The sequence below is a fragment of the Ochlerotatus camptorhynchus genome, unplaced genomic scaffold (assembly GCF_037179485.1).
Source record: "Ochlerotatus camptorhynchus isolate MF236.1 unplaced genomic scaffold, CSIRO-AGI_Acam_v1.1 ptg000933l, whole genome shotgun sequence".
Classification (NCBI taxonomy): Eukaryota; Metazoa; Arthropoda; class Insecta; order Diptera; family Culicidae; genus Ochlerotatus; species Ochlerotatus camptorhynchus.
This window is the reverse complement of record NW_027041379.1, coordinates 27833-49609: the sequence shown is the minus strand read 5'-3', so window position 1 is coordinate 49609 and position 21777 is coordinate 27833. Positions and strand designations below refer to the sequence as shown.

Genomic DNA, 21777 nt, shown 5'->3' with positions numbered 1-21777 from the left:
ACTTCTTTGAAGCTATCTGAAATTCCCAAATATGCTTAAAAATGTTGTAAAAGCGCCCTTTTTTCTGAAGTTTATTGAATTGCCATGAAGTTCCTAAATCTTCCTCGAAGTTCCTTTGATTTTCCTGAAGTTTTGAAAAGTTTGATGACGCATAGCTTACCCCTTATCTTCCTGAAATTCTATGGCCTTCCCCAAAGTTTTCAGAGCTTCTCTGAAGTTCGCAAAATTGTCTACTGATCAGCAAATTATCCTGATACTCACGTAACTTCCATGAAGATTCCGCAATATCGCTGAAGTTTTCGGAACATACCAGAAATTCTTGAAATATTTCATAATTCCTCAGAACTACTGGAAAGTTCTTAAAATTTTCCTGAAGTTTCATGGGACTGCTCTGAATTTATCTGATCATCAGCGAATTATTCGGTAGTTCCCTGAATATAATGAAACTACCTATAAATCTATGATATCCTTTAAAATTTTCTAGACTTTCTTCCGGAGATTTAAAAACTTCTTGAACACTTTCTTGATGATCCAGGAGTCGTGATTAACTTTGATCATGGCGATGTGTTTTAGGCTGCTGGGTGAAGTATGCTACAAGAAATGTCTGACGTACCTGGTTATTGTAACGTCGTGTAAGAAGATTATTTCGAAGATGCTGTATTACCGATTGCTCTAGGATCACGTTTCTCATCGTCAGCATAATCCGATGAATCGCGAATGCGATATCGGACTTGCTTTTCGTGGACTTGAGAGTGAGTATTTTGGACACAGGAGAGGCACCACCTGTTAAAGTAGGACTGTTCCTTTAAAATGTTCTAATAGCGAAGTAATGTGAACTTGATGATGATGATGTATATTATTTTAACAAGATTAGCAAACAAAAACGAACTTATTTATTTATTTATTTATTTGTCGTCAATCAGTGTAGACCGTTTTACAATTGTTGTCTTAAGTGCTATTTTTACAATTTTGTCTTTGTTTATATTTTTTATAATATGTCTTAAGAAAAAGTTAAAACATTACTTCTAGTTGACGTTATGCGACGAATTAAAATATTGCTTTAATTTAGTTTTTGTCATTGTAAAGTCAATGTTATCGCAGTGCTTATTATATGTATCCATCATTTGGTTCAAGGGTCCAAATTTGGCATAATTCGTACGATGACGATTTGTAGCAAATATATTTCTGTTTCGTAAATGCCTAGATGGTGTATATAAATTTAAGGATGACAATAGTTCTATTGAATCAATTCGATGTGATACGATATCGTTTACGAAAGAAATCATAGCAAATTCACGACGTTCTTTTAATGTTTGGATATTTATGAGCATACACCGAGCTGTGTAAGATGGCAGAGGAAATACAGTCCAACCTAACTTGCGGAGTGCATACAATAGAAACTGCTTTTGAACGGACTCTATTCTTTCTTCGTGTGTGATTGAAAAAGGTGACCAAACTATGCTGCAATATTCTAATATCGATCTTACATAAGCAATGTACAATGTTTTTATCGTATACGGATCGTGAAAGTTATAGCAGAAACGTTTTATGAAACCAAGCATGTTGTTAGCTCTGTTAATAATTGTGTTATAATGATCGGAGAAAGTAAGTTTTGAGTCCAAAATAACACCTAGATCCCTGACTCTATCACATTTTTCTACGATATGTTTTCCTAAAGTGACTGTTATATCAGGTAGCTTTTGTTTTCTACTAATGGTAATGGAGTTACATTTTTTTATATTTAATTGTAGCAGGCTTTTTTGACACCAAGTATGGAATATTTGAATTTCCTCTTTGAATGTGATGATGTCTTTGGCATCTTTTATTTCCAAAAAAAGTTTAATGTCGTCAGCATATATTAAAACTTTCAATTTCTTAATAATGAAAGATATGTCATTGACGAAGAGAATAAATAAAAGTGGTCCTAAATGGGAGCCTTGAGGAACTCCTGAAGTGACATCAACGGGATTTGATATCTTTCCTTTGTATTTTACTATTTGATGACGGTCAGTTAAATATGATTCAAGCCACTTGAGGAGTGCGTAATGAATTCCCATTTTTTGAAGTTTAAAAAGAAGCATGGGTATGTCAATTCGATCAAACGCTTTGCTGAAATCTGTATACAACACTTCTACATGGTTTCCGTTATCCATTGCATTCAAGGAATAATTAATTAATTCGAGCAAATTCGTAGTTGTTGAACGGCCTTTCAAGAAGCCATGTTGCATAGTAGTTATTCTGTTTTTAATTTGAAGAAAGAGTTTTTCATTTACAATCGCCTCGAAAAGTTTCGGAATGCAAGAGATAATAGCTATACCACGATAATTACGTATGTCGGATTTTTTACCCGATTTAAAGATAGGCACTAAAAACGAGTTTTTCCATATTTTAGGGAAGTTTCCGGATTCCAGTGACATATTGAAAATCCAAAATAATGGAGCAGTAAGTTCAATTGCTAAAGTTTTCATAAAAACTGGCGGAACACCGTCAGGGCCAGGACCTTTAGATGCATCTAAATTGTTTAAACCCTTTAAGATATCATGAACCTTGATTTGACTTACGCTGATGTCACTTGAAAATTCTGGATATGATATGGATATGGATATGGTCCTCTTCTGAAAACGTAGTATATATTTCTTGGAAGAAATTTGCAAACAAATTGCATATATCATCCGAGTTCTCACCTATCCTATCGTCCAAATGCATCTTTGAGGGAAAATTATCAGATTTTAATTTGGTTTTCACATAATTGAAGAATTTTCTAGGACAAGAATTTATTTCAAGTTCAGTTTTTAAATTATACTCCTCAAATGCCATATTCACGGCCAAATTTAACTGATCGCAAATGTCTAAATAGTATGCCAAAGTTTCTTCACTATTATATTTTTTATAAAATTTGTGCGCTGAATACCCTCAGCCGGTTCAACAATAATCCAGTTATCAAGCACTGGAATGCGGTGAAGCATGTTCTGCGCTACTTACGTGGAACTTCAAACTTGAAGTTGGTCAACAACAAGCATGCCGATTCAAGCATAGTCGGCTACTGCGACGCGGATTGGGTATCCAATCCGGACGAACGTGAGTCAAACCATTGCAGAGGACAAAGTTTGAAGAAAGCCGTACGATGATGGGAATATCTGCGGCTTGAGGAGGAGTGTTGAAGCGAAACTGTTAGTAATCGAAGCAAGCCTTGACATTTATACTTAATTATAAACGTCTTAAATAAAATTAGTTCTTATCTAACCACTACCAAAGACAGACAGACAGACCACTACTCTCTACAATAACTCCAAGGACACTGTAGCCTGGTATAAAGCCAACCAGGTCCAATTCGTACCCAAGGAGAAAAATCCGGCAAACTGTCCCCAGGCCAGACCAATCGAAACTCTTTGGGCCCTGACTAAAGCATATTTTTATATTTATATTTTATTGATGATGATGGTCTTCAAAGAACAATTCTTTATACGTAGACTGAGGTCCGTATGTGACTGCTACAAATCATTGAGAAAAAGATGGCACCATGCAAGATCAAATGACCGAATTTAAGCACAACCCTGGTTTATTTGTCCCTAGCGAATAATTTAAATTAAACTCGAAGTTTCATAGAGTGCTGAGACGCTGCTTATTTTTTTCACTAATTGGCGTAGGATTTTCCACTGCAGCATTCACAATGATCGGGATTTCGAGGAACACCATAATCAGGAAGTTTATATGTACCGTGATTTACCCAAATACCAATCAGTGCTTAACTCCGTTGAATATCAAATTGTCGAGAAACATCAGTAAAACTATGTAACTTAGTGTTCACACTGCCGCTGTGTTGTGAGAAAATTCCGTGTTCTAAATTATGAAAATCGGCTCATTTTGGGTTAAGTAAAAAGTAATCAATAATAAGCTATCACGATGGGTAAGTTGATTGGAGAGTTTGATTAAAAGGGTTATTAGGGGGTTCTGAAATCATTATTGATATTGAAATTAACTTTACTTGTGTATTTTTTGCTCTTAGGGTGGTCCAAAAGCTATAAAAGCATATAAATTATTAAAAAAGTTCGATTACCTACGTTTTTCATTCAATGGATCGATTCAGCTACACACATATGTTAGCTGACAAAACTGATTGGTATTCTTAGGGACCGTCCATAAACCACGTGACGTTTTAAGGTGCGAGCTCAGAGCTAAGTTAATGCTGAAGTTGATGTTATACTTACTTGATACTTGATGGGCTACGAATCGCCAGGTTGATTCAACGCCGAACGAAGTACTCTTCTCCATTGGACTCGGTCCTGAGCCAATCGCTTCCAGTCGCCATGAACGTTTAGCGACCTGATGTCCTCCTCAACTGCAAATAGCCAACGTGTCCGAGGTCTACCCCGGAGTCGACGACCTCTACCGGGTTCTCTGCTGAATATAATATTTGCTTGTCGTTCTTCCGGCATCCGCACTACATGCCCAGCCCACCGTAGTCTGCCGTGTTTTATAAGCTTCACTATATCCGTACCGTTATACACTTGGTACAACTCGTGATTCATGCGACGCCGCCAGATGCCATTCTCCTGTTTACCGCCGAGTATTGTTCGCAGCAATTTACGCTCGAAGACACCAAATGCTCTCCGGTCAGACTCTTTTAACGTCCACGATTCGTGGCCGTAGAGGGCTACCGGAAGTATCAGCGTCTTATACAGAGCGAATTTCGTTTTCGTTTGCAGGCTACGGGACTTCAGCTGGCTACGTAATCCGTAAAAGGCCCTGTTTGCAGCTGCAATACGTCTCTTCACCTCGCGGGTAACATCATTATCGCATGTCACTAGTGTTCCAAGATACACAAATTCTTCCACTACCTCAAATTGTTCACCATCTAACAACACTACACTACCAACACCACTATTGCTCCCACGCTGTCTACCGGCTACCATGTACTTCGTTTTGGTAGAACTTATCGTGAGCCCAATCCTCGCCGTCTCCCTCTTAAAAGGCACAAACGCCTCTTCCACTGCTCTACGGTCAATTCCGATGATATCGATGTCGTCCGCAAAGGCAAGGAGCATGTACGATCGTGTGATGATGGTACCGTTCCTCTGCACACCAGCTCTCCTAATCGCTCCTTCAAGAGCAATGTTGAACAGTATGTTTGAAAGTGCATCACTCTGCTTCAATCCATCTAAGGTCACGAACGAGGTCGAAATCTCATCTGCAACCCTTACACTTGATTTCGATCCATCTAGTGTTGCGCGAATCAGTCTAATTAGTTTCGCCGGAAAACCATGTTCTAGCATAATCTGCCAAAGCTCATTTCTCTTCACTGAATCGTATGCTGCTTTGAAATCAATAAACAGATGGTGAGTCTGCAAGTTGTACTCCCGGAATTTATCAAGGATTTGACGCAGGGTAAACATTTGATCCGTCGTTGATCGGCCCTCACGAAAACCAGCCTGGTATTCACCGACGAAGGACTCCTCAAGCGGTCTCAATCTGTTAAACAGAACGCGTGACAGTATTTTGTACGCCGAATTCAGAAGAGTTATTCCTCGATAATTGGCGCACTCGAGTCTGTGCCCTTTTTTGAATAATGGGCAAATGAGGCCATCCAACCAGCTAGCAGGCAGTTCTTCGTCTTCCCATATCTTCGTTAGAATACGGTGGATTGCTTGATGCAGCTGCTCACTTCCGTGTTTGAAAAGTTCGGCCGGGAGCTCGTCCTTCCCAGCAGCCTTATTGTTTTTCAGCTCACGTATTGCCTTTTTAACCTCGTCTAGCGTTGGAGGCTCCACAGCTTGATCGTCGTCTGCGATGTTTACTCTGTTCCTCGATACTCCCTCACTCTCTCCATTCAACAATGTCTCAAAATGTTCTTTCCACCTGGCAGCCACCATTGTTTTATCTGTCAGCAAATTCCCCTCAAGGTCATTGCACATGGCGGGAGATGGCGCTGTTTTACTCCGCACACCATTGACAGTCGCGTAGAACCTTCGCATATCGTTCTGTTCCATACTTTCTTGCGCCTCAGCAATCACGCGTTCTTCGTATTGCCCTCTCTTTCTGCGGTGGGTTCGTTTCTCAGCTGCCCTTGCTACCTTGTACCGCTCTCTGTTCAGCCGGGTACCAGACACTAACATCCGGCTTCTGGCAACGTTCTTCTCATCCGTCAACCTCTGGCACTCCTCATCAAACCAGCCATTACGTGGTCGTCTTTGAGCTGTACCTATCACTTCTTGTGCTGTTGTGTTCACCGCTCCGTGGATTGTGTTCCACAGATTGTTGAGGTCCTCGTTCACGTTGATTTCGCTAATCCGCTCATCAAGCTTCTGGCGGTACTCTGCAGCAACACCTTCTACTGACAAGCGATGGATATTGAAACGCATCGATCTCCGGTTCGTTGAATTCGTAACGGTCGATAGACGCGCCCGAATTTTGCAGACAACAAGATAATGATCTGAGTCAATGTTAGGCCCCCTAAAAGTCCTTACATCAATGACATCTGAGAAGTGCCGGCCATCCACCAACATGTGATCGATCTGGGTGCAAGTTTCGCCATTTGGGTGTCTCCAGGTGTGCTTTCGGATATTCTTGCGTGCAAAGTAGGTGCTACTGATGGCCATACCTCTAGCAGCGGCGAAGTTTATCAGTTTCAGGCCGTTATCATTGGTTACTGTATGTAGGCTCTCTGTACCAATGATTGGACGAAAGAAATCTTCCCTCCCGACCTGCGCATTTGCATCTCCGATTACAATCTTCACGTCGTGTTTTGGGCACTCATCATAAGTTTTATCGAGACTGTCATAAAACGCGTCCTTCACGTCATCGGATTTATCGTTGGTTGGCGCATAGATGTTGATCAGGCTGTAGTTGAAGAATTTGCCCCGAATCCTTAATACACAGATGCGGTCGCTTACCGGTCTCCACCGCATAACACGCTTCATCTGCTTCCCGATCACTATGAACCCTACTCCATGTTCTGCCCTATCGCCACCGCTGTGATAGATATGATACTTGAAGGAAGTGTTGGCGATGGGATCCACCGCCCGGAATTCACGTTCTCCGGATCTAGGCCACCGTACTTCCTGAATAGCAGCTACGCTCACATTCACTTTTTGCAGTTCACGAGCCAAAAGGCCCGCTCGTCCAGGTTCATTTAAGGTTCTGACATTCCAAGTACCGAGTTTCCATTCATTGTCCTTATTTCGTTGCCGGGTCGGTTGCCGAAAATTCCGTTCGTTGTTTTCTCTTTCTTCGTTTTTCTGAGTAATGTTGGGGGTTTCAGTATGCTACCTTACCGGGATCGCGATACCTACATCATGTTGGTGGGGCTGCCACCTTAGGTGTAGCTGACGTGATACAGCATTTCTTATTCAGCCACTCGCTCCGAGACAGACGCTGTTTGAGCCGCACCTCCATGGTGAACAGACGCTCGAGGATCGCACCTCCTCACTTTGCTATCACCACGATCCGGATCCATGTTTTTATCGTGGTGACATTGCCCAGGCTACGCTACCAGCATCTTTTGCTGGCGGTCTTTGTCATCGGCTGACCCGTGGAAGCGTGAGGTAGGAACTTGTGAGGACCAGAGCTGTTGGGACAACACTCCTTCCAGTTTGTCGACTCACCATTTGTAGCCCAAGGATTAATTTCTTTGACGATTTACAATGGGATCAGATAGTCTCAAAATGTGAACTACGTAAAATGTGAACTGTCCCTTACCAATCTCATTTCAACGCTTTCATACATGCTCCTCTTAGTGTGGGCTATAATATACATTGATCTTTTTTCTCACTTGTCGAAGAGATACCGTACAGCGCGCTACAGCGAACAAAAGAATGATGATACCTCATCTCATTTTACTTGTCGAAAGTGAAACAAATGTCAATACACATTCGCAATACCGAACGGAGTTGCTGATAAACAATCATCAGTGATCGGTGATCATATTGATAAAAAGTAGAGTTCCAGCAAATACTTTCAAATTATCAATCACTCTTTGTGTGGTTTAGTGGAAATGTGCTCTAAGAAAAACGGTATAGATAACACACAATGAAATTTCTAGTTATATTAGAAGTAATATTTGTTCATATTTTATAGAAGTTTACTTAAACAGAAAAGAGGTATTGGATGGTGCTCTGAACTGTAGCGATGTGCGTGTGGAGCAGAAACGCAAAGCTGTCAACCAATATGTGTTAACGGCGCCGGTGGTGTAGTGGTAAGCGTGATTACCTCTCACCCCAGCAGGCCTGGGTTCAATCCCAGTCGGCGCCGCCGGGATGTTCTGAGGCATAACATCTCTGATCACGCCTTCCTTCGGATGGGAAGTAAAGCCGTTGGTCCTCGGTTCATGAGTTGATGGATCGATAGGTAGGGTCCAGGTGTGGGAGCTGCCTTCCTGGCACGTCGGTAGCATTGGTGCTCAGCACGAAAAACAAGATCGACGGAAAAAACAAACCAAAGGAAAAAAAAATATATGTGTCGCTATATGTTGGATGTGCAGTAGAAGGTCGTGATGAGATCGTTTCCAAGCTTTTTAATGAGTTTCAACGAAGATGGCAGAGTGTGAATCGAAAAAAGGATCAGTTTTTGAAAACCAATGAGCAATGGTTTTGTAGTTATTGTTTCATGTTTTTTACGGTTGATTATTTTTTGCCTTTATTTAATTTCTTAAGTTAGAAGAGTTCGTCGTTTTTGGTGAAGCAATATCTTCTTCAACAATGCGGAATGTAGGTGGTCGTCATTCAAAAGATTTTGAAGACGTTTGTGATCGAACCAAGCGGCGAAAAACAGAAGTGTTGCGTAAATCATTTACTCCGCAAGAACTGAAATTTGCTGCAGGAATGGCTTTGCAAGCAGAAGGAAATGCGGAATTGGCTTCGTTACTAAAGAAAGGCACCTGCACGACAAGCATTCCAATTGAGCATGCTTTGAAAATATATGTCGACGCAAAACTTTCGAAAAGAAGATACAATATTATGAAAAATATCTTCTTCGAAAAATGAGTGCTTTCCATCACTTGGGCACTTTGAAATTACGGAGACTGTATGTAACATTCAATTACAAGCATTGCTGAACCACACTTGTTCTCGGTTGATTGTACTTGTTAAAGATAAATTTGAAAATCTAGTTCGTGAAGGTTTCAACGATTTCAGCCTTTTACTAAAATGGGGCTGTGATGGAAGTTCTGGTTTTAACGAATACAAGCAAAAATTTATGGGTCCTAGCTGCTCCGACGCTCACATTTTTTTAACATCGGTGGTACCATTAAGATTAATTACCGACCGGAAAGTAGTTTGGGATAACCCTCGATCGTCCTCTACGCAATACTGTCGCCCTGTTTCATTGAAATTTGCAAAAGAAACTGTCGAGTTAACAAAACAAGAATTTGAGCGCATGAATGACGATATTTCTAATTTAGAACCATTCGAATTAGAAATTTCAGGCATCAATGTGTTAATCACATTTGATCTTATGTTAACTATGATTGATGGAAAGACTGTTAACGCCATCACCAATACAAAATCTTCTCAGAGATGCTACCTTTGCTATGCTACGAGTTCCAATTTTAACGACATTGAAGAAATGTTCAACAGAGCTATCATCTCGGATAATCTGAAGTACGGTATGTGTAGCTTACATTGCTGGATCAGAACATTTGAGTGTCTGTTACATATAGCATACCGACTTAGCTTCCGAAAATGGATAAAAACTGCACATATGAAGGAGTACAACAATGCTAAAGCTCGAATTCAAAAAAGTTTTTTCCAGCAACTTGGATTACACGTCGATAAGCCTCGTGCTAAATTTGAAAATAGCAACGATGGTAAGATGGCATTTTATTAGACTGACTTTCTTTGATTTGCACGCTAGGATTCTTCAATATTAATACCTTTTACCTGTTAGTATTCTAATCGTATCGTTCTTATTATCTACAGGTAACACCGCGAGACGTTTCTTCAAAAATGCTGAGATTTCATCTCAAATCACTGGAATTGATCTTGATCTTATCATTCGATTGAGAACGATTTTGCAAGCCGTTTTTATCTGGAGAATCCGTTGACCCAGAAAAGTTCCACCAATATGCAAAAGAGACAGCCGAACGCTATGCTTCTTTATATGGATGGTATAATATGCCTACAACACTCCATAAGTTGCTTGTCCATGGGTATCAAATAATAAATAACGCATTGCTTCCCATTGGTCGTATGTCCGAAGAAGCCCAGGAAGCAATGAATAAAGAAATTAGGCAGCTAAGAGAGCATCACGCGTGGAAAGGTTCACGCAAGCAAACAATGAAAGATATATGTTGTGGATTGCTTGTTGCATCCGATCCCATTGTTTCAAGTTATCGCCATGGACAAACGGTAGTGGCAGATGAATTGCCCAAAGAGGTGCAAGATTTGTTGATAGTTGAAGATTGCCATGAATAAATGTTAGTTTGTTTAATAAATGTTTGTTTATAAAAATAAAAGTTAAATTTTAATAATTTTTGGTGTCCCAAATTGATTACGTAATTGACTGTTTAAACGCTACTCAAACTGTTTATCAAAACTCTCAAATCACTTTTTTCTGGAATGAAACCTCTCCAAAAATAAACGTCTTAACAAATAAAGGCTAAATCATTCTTAGTCATCACTCTCCTCCTCTCCACCTTACTGTTTTTTTTTTTACCTAATATGTAACACTCACCTCCTTGTGGTCTTTTGTCCGTAGAAAAATTCTAAAATTTGTTAGGGCCGTGGTCATGACCCCCTCCCCCTCTGTCCCTCCCACCTCCCCTCCCCCCTAATACCACGTGGTTTATTGACGGCCATTTACCTACCAGAATAAGGATTACAGTAAATAGGCAGATGGTAATTTATTTATGTTAAGATAAAATACAATCTTCAAACTATTTTGCTTCCTCCACAACCATGCGTCTCCATAGTGACTTGATAAAAAAAAATTCGCGCTTTGCGCAAAAATGCGCAAAGAGTGGCCTATGTACCCAAAAAATAGACAAAATTTCGCGTCAGATCCGGGATATAGCATCGTTTTCTGATGTTTTCTGTAAAAGTACTGGCTCTCCTTAAAACTAAGTATTTCTCCAAAATTGCATATAAATCAATATTTTTGCACGCTGGAAAAACACTATAATTTTGCGAATGGATTTCAAACAAACCTTGAAATGTTTTGGTTATTTTTGCCCAAAAACACCTACAGTATTGTCAGATTATCCAAATTTTCCGATGTTTTACAAGGAACTCATGAAGAAAGCTCATAAAATAAAGAGAATAAAAATTGAAAAAACTATCACACAAACCTCAACTTTGAAAAAATCCCCAAGACTTTGGGATTTTCTTAGTTGAAGTATCTTTATTGAGAGAAAAATATAAGAAAAATAAAATAATGATGTCAATTTTTGAGGTTTTGTCCGACTTCCGGCCACTGTGAGACGGTGAGGCTGAAAAAATCGTGTCATTACTGTAGTAATTTTAATTAATCAAGAATACGCAAAAACTGATTCCTTTCAACACCTGTTTGAGCCCCTAGCTACCAATGAGCTCATCAATTCAACATCTGTAGAACTTCCGGATGGGTGCAAAAAAGTTCGTAAAAGTACCTCGTGTAAATAGATGCAACTTATACTCCAGACCGTGCTCACTTAAACTATCGCAGTTTTTCAAATAAATATGATCTACGATTGAGCCTACCACATAAACGAACTACATAAAAAATATAAGCCCGGTTTCAGCGAGAATTGCTCCAACATAATCAAAACCTAACAAGTACGGTCAAATCTTAAAGTCATTAAAGGCACGTGGATTTGTACATGCCTAGAATTTCCCCACTTATATAACGGGTGATTGATTTGTGAATAACATAAATTTGAAGAATATACCTTCAGCGCTCTGTAAACAACTAAAATCAATGAAACCAGATCCCATGAATCACGCTCACCGCGGTACAGCGCCAATAAATCTACTCGTAACGCACCGTCATCATGATGGAACCCTTCAACAAGTCTCTATATCTCTGGCTCATCACCATGGCAAATAAGAGCAGCTCTCCCCCCGTATCTGCCATTATCGCATGCCGTGTTAAACCTGCTATCATCTCCGCGTGAGATAGCAACACGCAGTACATAAATACATGTCAACGATCATCCAGACAGAGCGCCAGTCTTGTGATAGCTTTCAAACTGTTTGTGTCGCACCCGTCGGTGGTGACATCCGAATTCGTTCGTTAATTCTGTACATCCGGTCAATCAAGTGACAAATAAATCATGATGGAACCTTTGGACGCGATCATCACCGTGGTGATGATCTGCCTGGCGGTGTACCTGTATTTGCAAAAGAAGCATTCATACTGGGCTAATCGGGGCGTTCCGTTTGTCAAGCCGGAGTTCTTCTATGGCAACGTCAAGACCATGTCCCGGACGGAGCAGATTGGGAAGGTTTTCCAGCGGGGCTACAACGAGCTGAAGGGACAAAATCCACTCGGTGGGATGTACATGTTCACAACGCCAATTGCCGTTGTGACGGACATGGAGTTGTTGAAGTGTATCTTCGTAAAGGATTTCCAGTACTTCCACGACCGAGGGACTTTCTTCAATGAGAAAAGTGATCCACTTTCGGCACACTTGTTCAATCTGGAGGGGAACAAGTGGAAGGTGCTGAGGAATAAGCTTTCGCCGACGTTTACCTCCGGGAAGATGAAGATGATGTTTCCGACGATCGTGGCAGCTGGGAAGCAGTTTCACGATTTTATGGCCGAGAGGGTCCTACAGGAGAGTGAGTTTGAGCTGAAGGATCTGCTGGCACGGTACACGACGGATGTGATTGGCATGTGTGCCTTCGGGATCGAGTGCAATTCGATGAAGGACCCTGATGCACAGTTCCGCGTGATGGGTAGGAGGATCTTCAAAAACCCCAGAGGCAAAGTGCGGTCGTTCCTGATGACTTCGATGCCATCGGTTGCAAAGAAGTTGGGATTGAAGATTTTGCCAGAAGTGGTATCGGATTTCTTTTTTGGAGTTGTGAGAGAAACTATCGATTACCGGTTGAAGAACGGTGTGCGTAGAAATGACTTTATGGATTTGCTGATTCAGATGAGGAACCCGGACGAGAGTAAGAGCAGTGAGGGATTGTTGTCGTTCAATGAGATTGCTGCGCAAGCTTTCATTTTCTTTTTGGCTGGGTTTGAGACCAGTTCGACGTTGCTAACGTGGACGCTGTACGAGCTGGCTGTGAATCAGGATATTCAGGAAAAGGGGCGGCAGCACGTGAAGGACATTTTGGCAAAGCACAACGGTCAGATGACGTATGAATCCGTTAGCGATATGAATTACCTGGATCAGATTCTGAATGGTGAGTTAGGTGAATTAAGGAATCAAGCATTGAGCGAAATAACACAATTCTTATGATTTCAGAGGCCCTCCGTAAGTACCCACCAGTTCCAGTGCACTTCCGTATAACAGCGAAGGATTATACTGTACCCAACACCAATACAGTCGTCGAAGCTGGTACTCGCCTGTTTGTGCCAGTTTATGCTATTCATCATGATCCACAATTGTTCCCCGAACCGGAACGCTTCGATCCGGAGCGGTTCAGCCCAGAGGAAGAGGCCAAGAGGCATCCGTACGCGTGGACTCCGTTTGGAGAAGGACCCAGAATTTGCATTGGGCTGCGATTCGGAATGATGCAGGCCCGAATTGGGTTGGCCTATTTGTTGAACAGCTTCCGATTTTCGATCGGTGAGAAATGTCAAGTACCGTTGGAGTTAGATGTGAAGAGTTTTATTCTAGCGCCGAAAGGTGGACTGTGGTTGAAGGTGGATAAATTATAAACTTAGGTATTTGTAGAATGTTAATATAACTATTTATTTGTCTCAGGAGTACCAATAAATTATTCAAGCCAACAGTCTTTGTATGCCGACGCGTCGCTGTCACGGCCATGAACAAAATGACTGATGGCTCGTTATCGTTATCGAAAAACATCAAGCGCTTATCTGTTCGCTGTTCTATGTTTTACAACCGTCCTACCTTCCCAAAACAAGCCATGGACAAGTCGTTTAAAGTTCGATTTGTCTCAGAATGAGCCGCTCCATACTGGAAAAAGTTACTGAAAGCTTATCCTAACGATTACGCCAACAGTTGGCAGCGAGCCAACTGTGTCAAAGCAATTGCAATCTATTGCCTTACACTCTTCCCCATCCCAGGGCGTTCTACCGAATATTGCGTTATGGTGGGAAAATTACGATAGGAGGCATTTCATACATACCTTTCCGGGCTTCATTTCCTCATGTTCGACCAATTAATCTCAGTTCACTCTCCTATAGAGCATTTCCAGCTCAAAACGGAAAAAAATAAAACCACTTTTGTCCCACCCCTTTCAGATTTGAATGAAACTTTGAATATATATTGGTTGCTACCCAAGATGACATTTTCCGTTTAAAAGATATTACGGAATACGTTTTCATAAGGGCTTATGTAAACAATAGGCTTTATTTTTTCGAACAGTCAAATGTTAAAAACGGTATATTTCATCAAATGGCGTCCGAGAAAAAGTTATAAGCAATAGTATTTTCGATCCGAAAAAATGTACAATTAGAAAAAAATTACTGCAAATTCTATTTAATTTTTGAATCGTGGATTTTTCAAATTTTGAAACATTTTAAAAAATTTAGTTTTTAGTAAATTTATGGCAAAAATGGATTCTGCGCATCATTTTCAATGAAATAATGCCAAGGAACATTTTTCCTGAGTTCATCTGATCTCAAATTATTGCGAATTTTAAAAATTGAAAATTATATACGTTCGATTTTGGCAACAAACCAAAAAACCGTTCATTTTGGCATGGTGCCAATTTTGAAAATAATGTAATTTTGTGATAACAAATTTTGAATAAAAGCTTGATTTTTAATAACGTCTACGAACAACATGACTCACGGTTGTCCAAAATTCACGGAATGATAACTTAAATTTTGATCAATTTTGGCCTACACACTTAGAAATTTTTACAAAAATCTGTAAAATTTTATCGAAATCTCAACAGCTGAACGTTCGGTAAACAGTTTTACAGTTTTTCTGCATTTTTTTTTACAGATATCTGTTGAAAAATCACAGATATTTGTAAAAAAAGTACAGGAAATCTGTGAAACTGTTTACCGAACGTTCAGCTGTTGAGATTTCGGTAAAATTTTACAAATTTCTGTAAAAATTTCTTAGTTTGTATTCCGCCCAGTTGTCCCATTCGTTAAAACAGCAAACTGATAAAAATACTGTAGTAGATTTTTCACTATGGGCTCTTATGGATGGAACAACTTAGTTTTGGTATTTTTTTTGCGACATTTTCAGATCAAAGCAAGAAACTTATCGAGCCCATTGTAAATACTAATGGGACTGTTATGCCGCACAGGGCAGTATTTTGGCGACACTAAATTTTCGGGCTGTTTACAAAATTCGAACGGGTACAGAATTTCTATTATTTTAGACCTTATCGAATGTTAGTCTTGATTTCCAGGAGACTGTCCGAATCATCAAGTTGATATTGTCCAATATACCCAAGAAGAATTTCACACCAATTCGACTAGTGGTTGGCAGTAACCTATCAGATTCCAAATGACACTAATTTTGTGCTAATATATAAGTATTTTTGAATTGTTTTCCAGAAACAAAATCAGAACAACTTTTTGAAAAGGTCTAATTTTCAAGCTCGCCGACATCTTGAAACTGTCGTGATATATAATCTAGTGAAATTATAAAAGATTTGGGCAAAGGAGGGGCTAATCAGGGGCCAAATATTATTTGTTCCCCTTAAAAGAGCGACAGAATAATTTTTGGTTGTATCTGCTTGAGTTTTATAAAAAGCATGGGTACCCGGGTACCCACGTTGTTTTGTAAATCAATAGTTGTGATAAGAACTGATGATGGTGTAAAGAAACTTCTAGATGAACCATCCATTATCTCCAGAATAGGTTCCGGAAACCCCGGAGGAAGTGAGCTTCCAGAAGTCCCGGAAGTGGTGCCTAGTTTCTAAGACTTACACAAAACTATATAGTCGTGGGGCGTTTCAAATTTTCAGAAATTTGTAGATAATTCATTAGACACCCTACCAATTGAGCAGAGAGACTATGGCCTCCCCAGTATCCCTGGACTAGGTTCCAGATGCCCTGAAGAAGCTGTGTCCACTCTCTGATTTCAACAAAAACTAGTCGTTAGTGACCATGTCAATTGAGTAGTGTGACAATGGCCTCCCAATGGCTCTGGAATACGTTCCGGAATATCAAAATATTCTAAATTGTGAAGTGACCATATTATAAAACATGTCCTAGAACCTTGTGATTTTGTATACGTTGTTCAGAAGCAAGAGATCAAAGCGTATTTAATATGGAATACATATTTTGGAATATAGTGGCCATATTTTGGTTCTCCGGATAATCTGGATTGACGGATAAACTGGCCACATTGTAAAAATGATCCTAGATCAAAGCGAATTTAATAAAGAATTTCAATTTTGGTGTAAAGTGGTCACATCCTGTTTCTCCGGAAAATCTGAATAGACCGATAAAGTGGCCACATTATAAAAATTGTCCTAGAACCATGCGATTGCTTCTATGTTTGTTCAGAATCATGAGATCAAAGCGAATTTAATAAAAAAAAATTCAATTTTAGTGTAAAGTGGCCATATCCTTGTTAGCATTAGCATTAGCATTAGCATCGAACAAGTTGCACAATATCGTAGGTGGTACGAATTCAAAACTATTAAGAGCAAGACGGATTTCTGTAACTGGACAGATAGTAAGTAGGAAATAAATACTATCTTCCAGATAAAGAAACATCCCGCTCCAACAGTTAAGGATTGTCCTGGCCACGTCCTTACAACTGGTAGGGATAGGAAAGGTATGTTAGTCCAACATTTACTTAAGAGAGATGCAGAGAACTCTACGACCCCTCATAAATGTGTCGGGAATTTAGGAATTATGTTAGTAGGGAAAGTAAGCCATAGGATACACTCAGTCAGTGTTGCTGGCATATGTAGATTTTTTTTTTATAAATTTGAAATTGCTGTCTGCTGGAATAAAATGAAGATATAACATGGGGAACTCACCATCGTTGTTACATTCGTAGCTGAATAATAGGAAGGAATTATGATGTGTTGAATATATTTTTTTTTATTGATAGAGGGGAAAACCCGCGGGAGTGAAAATAATTTAACTACCTCTTCTCCCGTAGGCACAAAACCTCTATGTCTTTTCAAGTTAAATCATAATCAGTTACAAATTTCAACAATAAAACATTTTTCAAGTGGAAGCAATAAAGTTAGCCGATTCAAGATGATGGATGACATAAAGTGGCCATATCCTTGTTCTCCAGAAAATCTGGATTGACCGATCAGGTGGCCAATGGCATTATCATGGTTCGATCCGAAGCTATCGTATCTAACATACCACAATGAAAGTTCGAAAGTAGCATTTGGTAGTAAGGATGTGAAATACATGGAGGAAGTGACACAGTATTATATGGATAGCGGTGTAGAAGACGAAGGGGAAATGAATGGCGAGCAAGATTGTGACGACATGGAATACGACAGCACGAGTTTGTGTGATTCTGATATTTACAATGACGAAGAAGACAAGGAATGAATACCGTTTTATTAGAGGCCCGGATGAGCCCAGATAAGTCTTTTAATACAACGGTGCCGGTGGTGTAGTGGTAAGCGTGATTGCCTCTAACCCCAGCAGGCCTGGGTTCAATCCCAGTCGGCTCAACCGGGATGTTCTGAAGCATAACATCTCTGATCACGCCTTCCTTCGGATGGGAAGTAAAGCCGTTGGTCCCCGGTTCATGAGTTGATGGATCGATAGGTAGGGTCCAGGTGTGGGAGCTGCCTTCCTGGCACGTCGGTAGCATTGGTGCTCAGCACGGAAAACAAGGTCGACGGAAAAAACAAACCAAAGGAAAAAAAAAAGTCTTTTAATTTTAAACGTATCACAATACCTAAATTGAATTTTTTTTCCCAACTTGTGCGGTAGACAAATGCTGTACAGTTTAGATTATACGACCTACTTTATCTGTTTACCCGGATTATAGAGCTTTCTCTTGAAACTGGGTTAAATATTGTTTACGCTTTTTCTTTAATGGAGGAATTTATTTAGTTTATTTTGCTGTGAATCAAAATCAATCGAAATTAATTACAAGCACACCACCAAATTACTTATCCTGCGCCAGAACCTGGAATCGACCTCGAGACGACTACATTGGCAATCCTTGACACTTCCAACTGAGCTACGCCAACACTTTGAACTAACGTAAACAACCTACATGCGCTTCTACAACAAAATCGCTGAGTAGAGGCTTTATAAAACTGCACACGTCTAAAAATAAACCTAGCTGACTGTAAAAATGCTTCCAAAGTAGCGCTAACACAGTTTATTAGCTGAGTACACGTTGTTTTGTTGTTGAAAAAGCACTTTTGATATTTATGTTCTTCAGTAAGAGTGGTTGATTGTGTAGAAGCCTTCAAATGAGTGACATATTCACTTTGTTTGTTGGCTTTGTTTTGCAGCTACAAATTGAAAGTTGATTAGAATGTGTATAAAAGTGACATTAGCGTTTATTGGCTGCTGTTATTCAGTGCGACTGGCAAATTGAATAATGGTTGTGAAAAGGTTGAGTAAGCGCTCTCCAAAACTATATTGCTAGCTTCTGCTTGTAGCTGTATCTGCAGCTTTGTTTCAGCTACATTATCGCACAACACTGGAAAAGTTGGCTTATAAAGCTGAAAATGTTAGTTGGGTAGTATGTGACGGGGGATCGAGAGATGGCTTTCAGAAATTGTGACCGGCCATGTATTAGGTATAGCACGTATACGATACGAGGGGAGAAACTGGGCTTAAAATTGTTCAAAATATGCCACATCATTTATGGATATTCCATTAAGCCAATACCGTTAATAAGCCTTCAAAAAATTCTACGATTTATGTAAGTTAGCACAGTTTAAGGTATTACAATACAGCGTCCTCAAATCATTGGAAAGATGCTGACTAATGTGATTGCAGACATGGAATTTGTTTCCCCATATTTGCTACGTCACGGAAGTAGATTATACTGTGGAAAATCGGAAGAAACATCAGGGCAAAGGCTTCCGGTCCTTTCAGAGACTATGATATGCTTCGAAGTTGAGACAATTAACAAATAATTCAAGTTAATAGGTAGACTCCAGGTATGGGAACTGCCTCCCTGGCGTGGGTAGTATTGGTACTCAGTACGGAGAACAAGATCGACGGAAAACAGATAATGTAAAACTAAAACAAAAATGTCATCTTGGATAGCAACCAATATCTAGATAGAGCTTGAATTAGTGCGTAACAGCTTTTGTAAACAATAACTTCTCCTGATGATTTCTAGGAATTTGAGGCATGCTCTCACAAATCAATATAACCATCAGGAAGGGGAAGTTGATTTGCGTCGGCGAGTCTACTGTGTTACCAGACTTATAACGATTATACGTTATATACGAGTACACCGAATACAACGTATGACTCGTCTAATTTTGCATAGCATTTGCAATGTAAAATTAGACGAACTATACGTTGTCTTTGGGGTACTCGTATACAACGTATATTCGTTATAGGCCAGGTAACACTGTAGACTTTCTAAAAATCATCGAGAGAAGGTAATTGTTTACAAAAGCTGTTACGCACTATTTTCAGCTCTAGATACCGTCAACTTTCGCTCGTTTTGCTAAACCTGTAGCTCACTTAGTGAGAGGCTTTCGTTAGTTGGGCTGAGCTGTCAAGCTGAAAATTTGTTGAGGGATACAGCTATTGTTTATCATCATCACTATTCTTTAGCAACTATCCAAATTATACATACATGAGCCCCTCGAAAAGGAAACTGCTGTGCCAGAAATGACGTTTGACTTCGATTTAGGTGGGCTATAACTCAACTAACGGGAGCTCAACTAAAACGTTGCCCACTTAAACATAGCCCAACGAGCGAAATTTGACTCAATGTGCAAAGTTTCCTTCAAATCGGAGAGAGTCATTTCCAATCGATTTGCTATTTGGCGTGGAAAGGGTACACGACGTTAGGCATTCGGTCGTTAGGCATACGGACGTTAGGCATAATGTACGATAGGCATAATGGACGTTGGCCATAAGGAACGTTAGGCATAATCTACCCGATGAATTCAAGAAAGATGATGATTGGGACCGTCTATGGATTGCTGACTTCAGTGACAATAACGTAAGAGCCTTAATTTTTGGAACTCATGAAAACTTGCGACGTCTTGGACAGGAAAAGTATTGGGTTACAGATAGTACGTTTGCCACAGTTCCTTGTTTGTTTCGGCAACTCGTCACTGTTCATGGAAGTATCGCTCCCTCACATCAGCAGACGGTTTCGCTAGTTTTCATTCTGATGACAACAAAAACAGAATCGTGGTATCGAAAAGTATGCCAGGAAATCCTGGAAGCAGCAGTTATGTTTTTTTTTTTGTTATTTAATAAAAAAAAACCACAGAATTCACCATTCTTCATTTCATTACCTGTTCTTTGGCATCATATTTTATTCAACCTTAGCTGTTTTTTGTTATTGAATGAAAAATCACAGCATTCAACAGCTTTTCTTTGAGGAAAACCTTTTCTTCTTTGACAATTGCAATATGTGTGTAAGAATATATTACAGCAAATGTGTGATTTTTTAAATTCTAGATGCAATTAAATTCAAGATATAGTTCAAAACTATGCTGAGTTTTCATTGCCAGATTACTTAACCGCTATCGCTACTAATCTTGGATCTAAGTAAATATGTAGCTACGTCACTAATGATATGATAAATATTGGATTCCAAACTGTGCTTATTAAATAAACTTTGTTTCTTCAACTTGTATCATTTTTTTTTTATTCAACGCTTAGCCTAACTTAACCATTGTTTACTATGCTCGAAACAGGTTTCTAGAGTTGCACATCAGCAAAATATTTTATGCCTAACGTCCATTATGCCTAACGTCCGTATGCCTAACGTATTTATGCTTAATGGGGTACGCTCAGCCCAACGACTGACAAAATTTGACTGTATGTGCAAAGTTTCTTTCAAATCGGAGAGAGTCATGTCCAAACGATTTGCTATTTGGCGTGGAAATGCTCTGCGAACACAATTGCATTCCATCGATGCATTGAGCTCTTCGATGAACGACAGGCACAATGCACCCCGTGTGAAGTGCTTGCTTGCACTACTCTAGACGGTCCTGTAAGATAAAGGAATAGAAAGGAGCACTACTTCGGCCTAATCGCCTGTTTTGGGCCTATCTAGCACAAAACATCAAATATATCTTTGATTTCGGCGTGAACCTGTCAAACAAACATTTAGTATGATGCTTCTATTCAAAAGTTGCAAGACGAAGTGTTAAAGAACGGAAAATATGGTCTCGAAAACGAAAGGCGCACTTTAAGTGTACAAAAGGCGCACGCGAATTCACTTTTCTTTCCGTTCGATAGGTCAAAGAGAATCCCAATGGCGTTTCAATGGCTAATAGGCCCAAGGAAACCTGTAGGCTAAGTTGAGCCGCCAGAAGCAGTTTAGCATTTTCATCAATAAACAAATATTTCGCGACCCTTTATCAGAACTAACGGTACATATGGAAAGGTCAATAAATTTGGAAGCCATCTGTAATAATAACATTAAGTTTGGTGCTAAACTAGATTAAAAAAGACTAAGTGCGGGTTGTGCTTAATAGGCCGAGAATGGGGTAGTTAACCCTACAGCAAGAGTGCCACAATCAAGTTTGCACAATAAAAAGGATCCCCCATCCCACT

At 39.8% G+C, this 21777-nt stretch overlaps 1 protein-coding gene across 1 annotated transcript; it reads left to right on the top strand.

Annotated features, from left to right (window-relative positions):
• The first annotated feature begins 12114 nt into the window (after positions 1-12114).
• On the top strand, positions 12115-13803 carry LOC135715482 (probable cytochrome P450 6a14). The gene is made up of 2 exons (XM_065238747.1): positions 12115-13325; positions 13388-13803. The coding sequence occupies exons 1-2, from the start codon at positions 12242-12244 to the stop codon at positions 13801-13803; spliced, it is 1500 nt and encodes a 499-aa protein (XP_065094819.1). The 5' UTR covers positions 12115-12241.
• The last annotated feature ends 7974 nt before the right edge of the window (positions 13804-21777 follow it).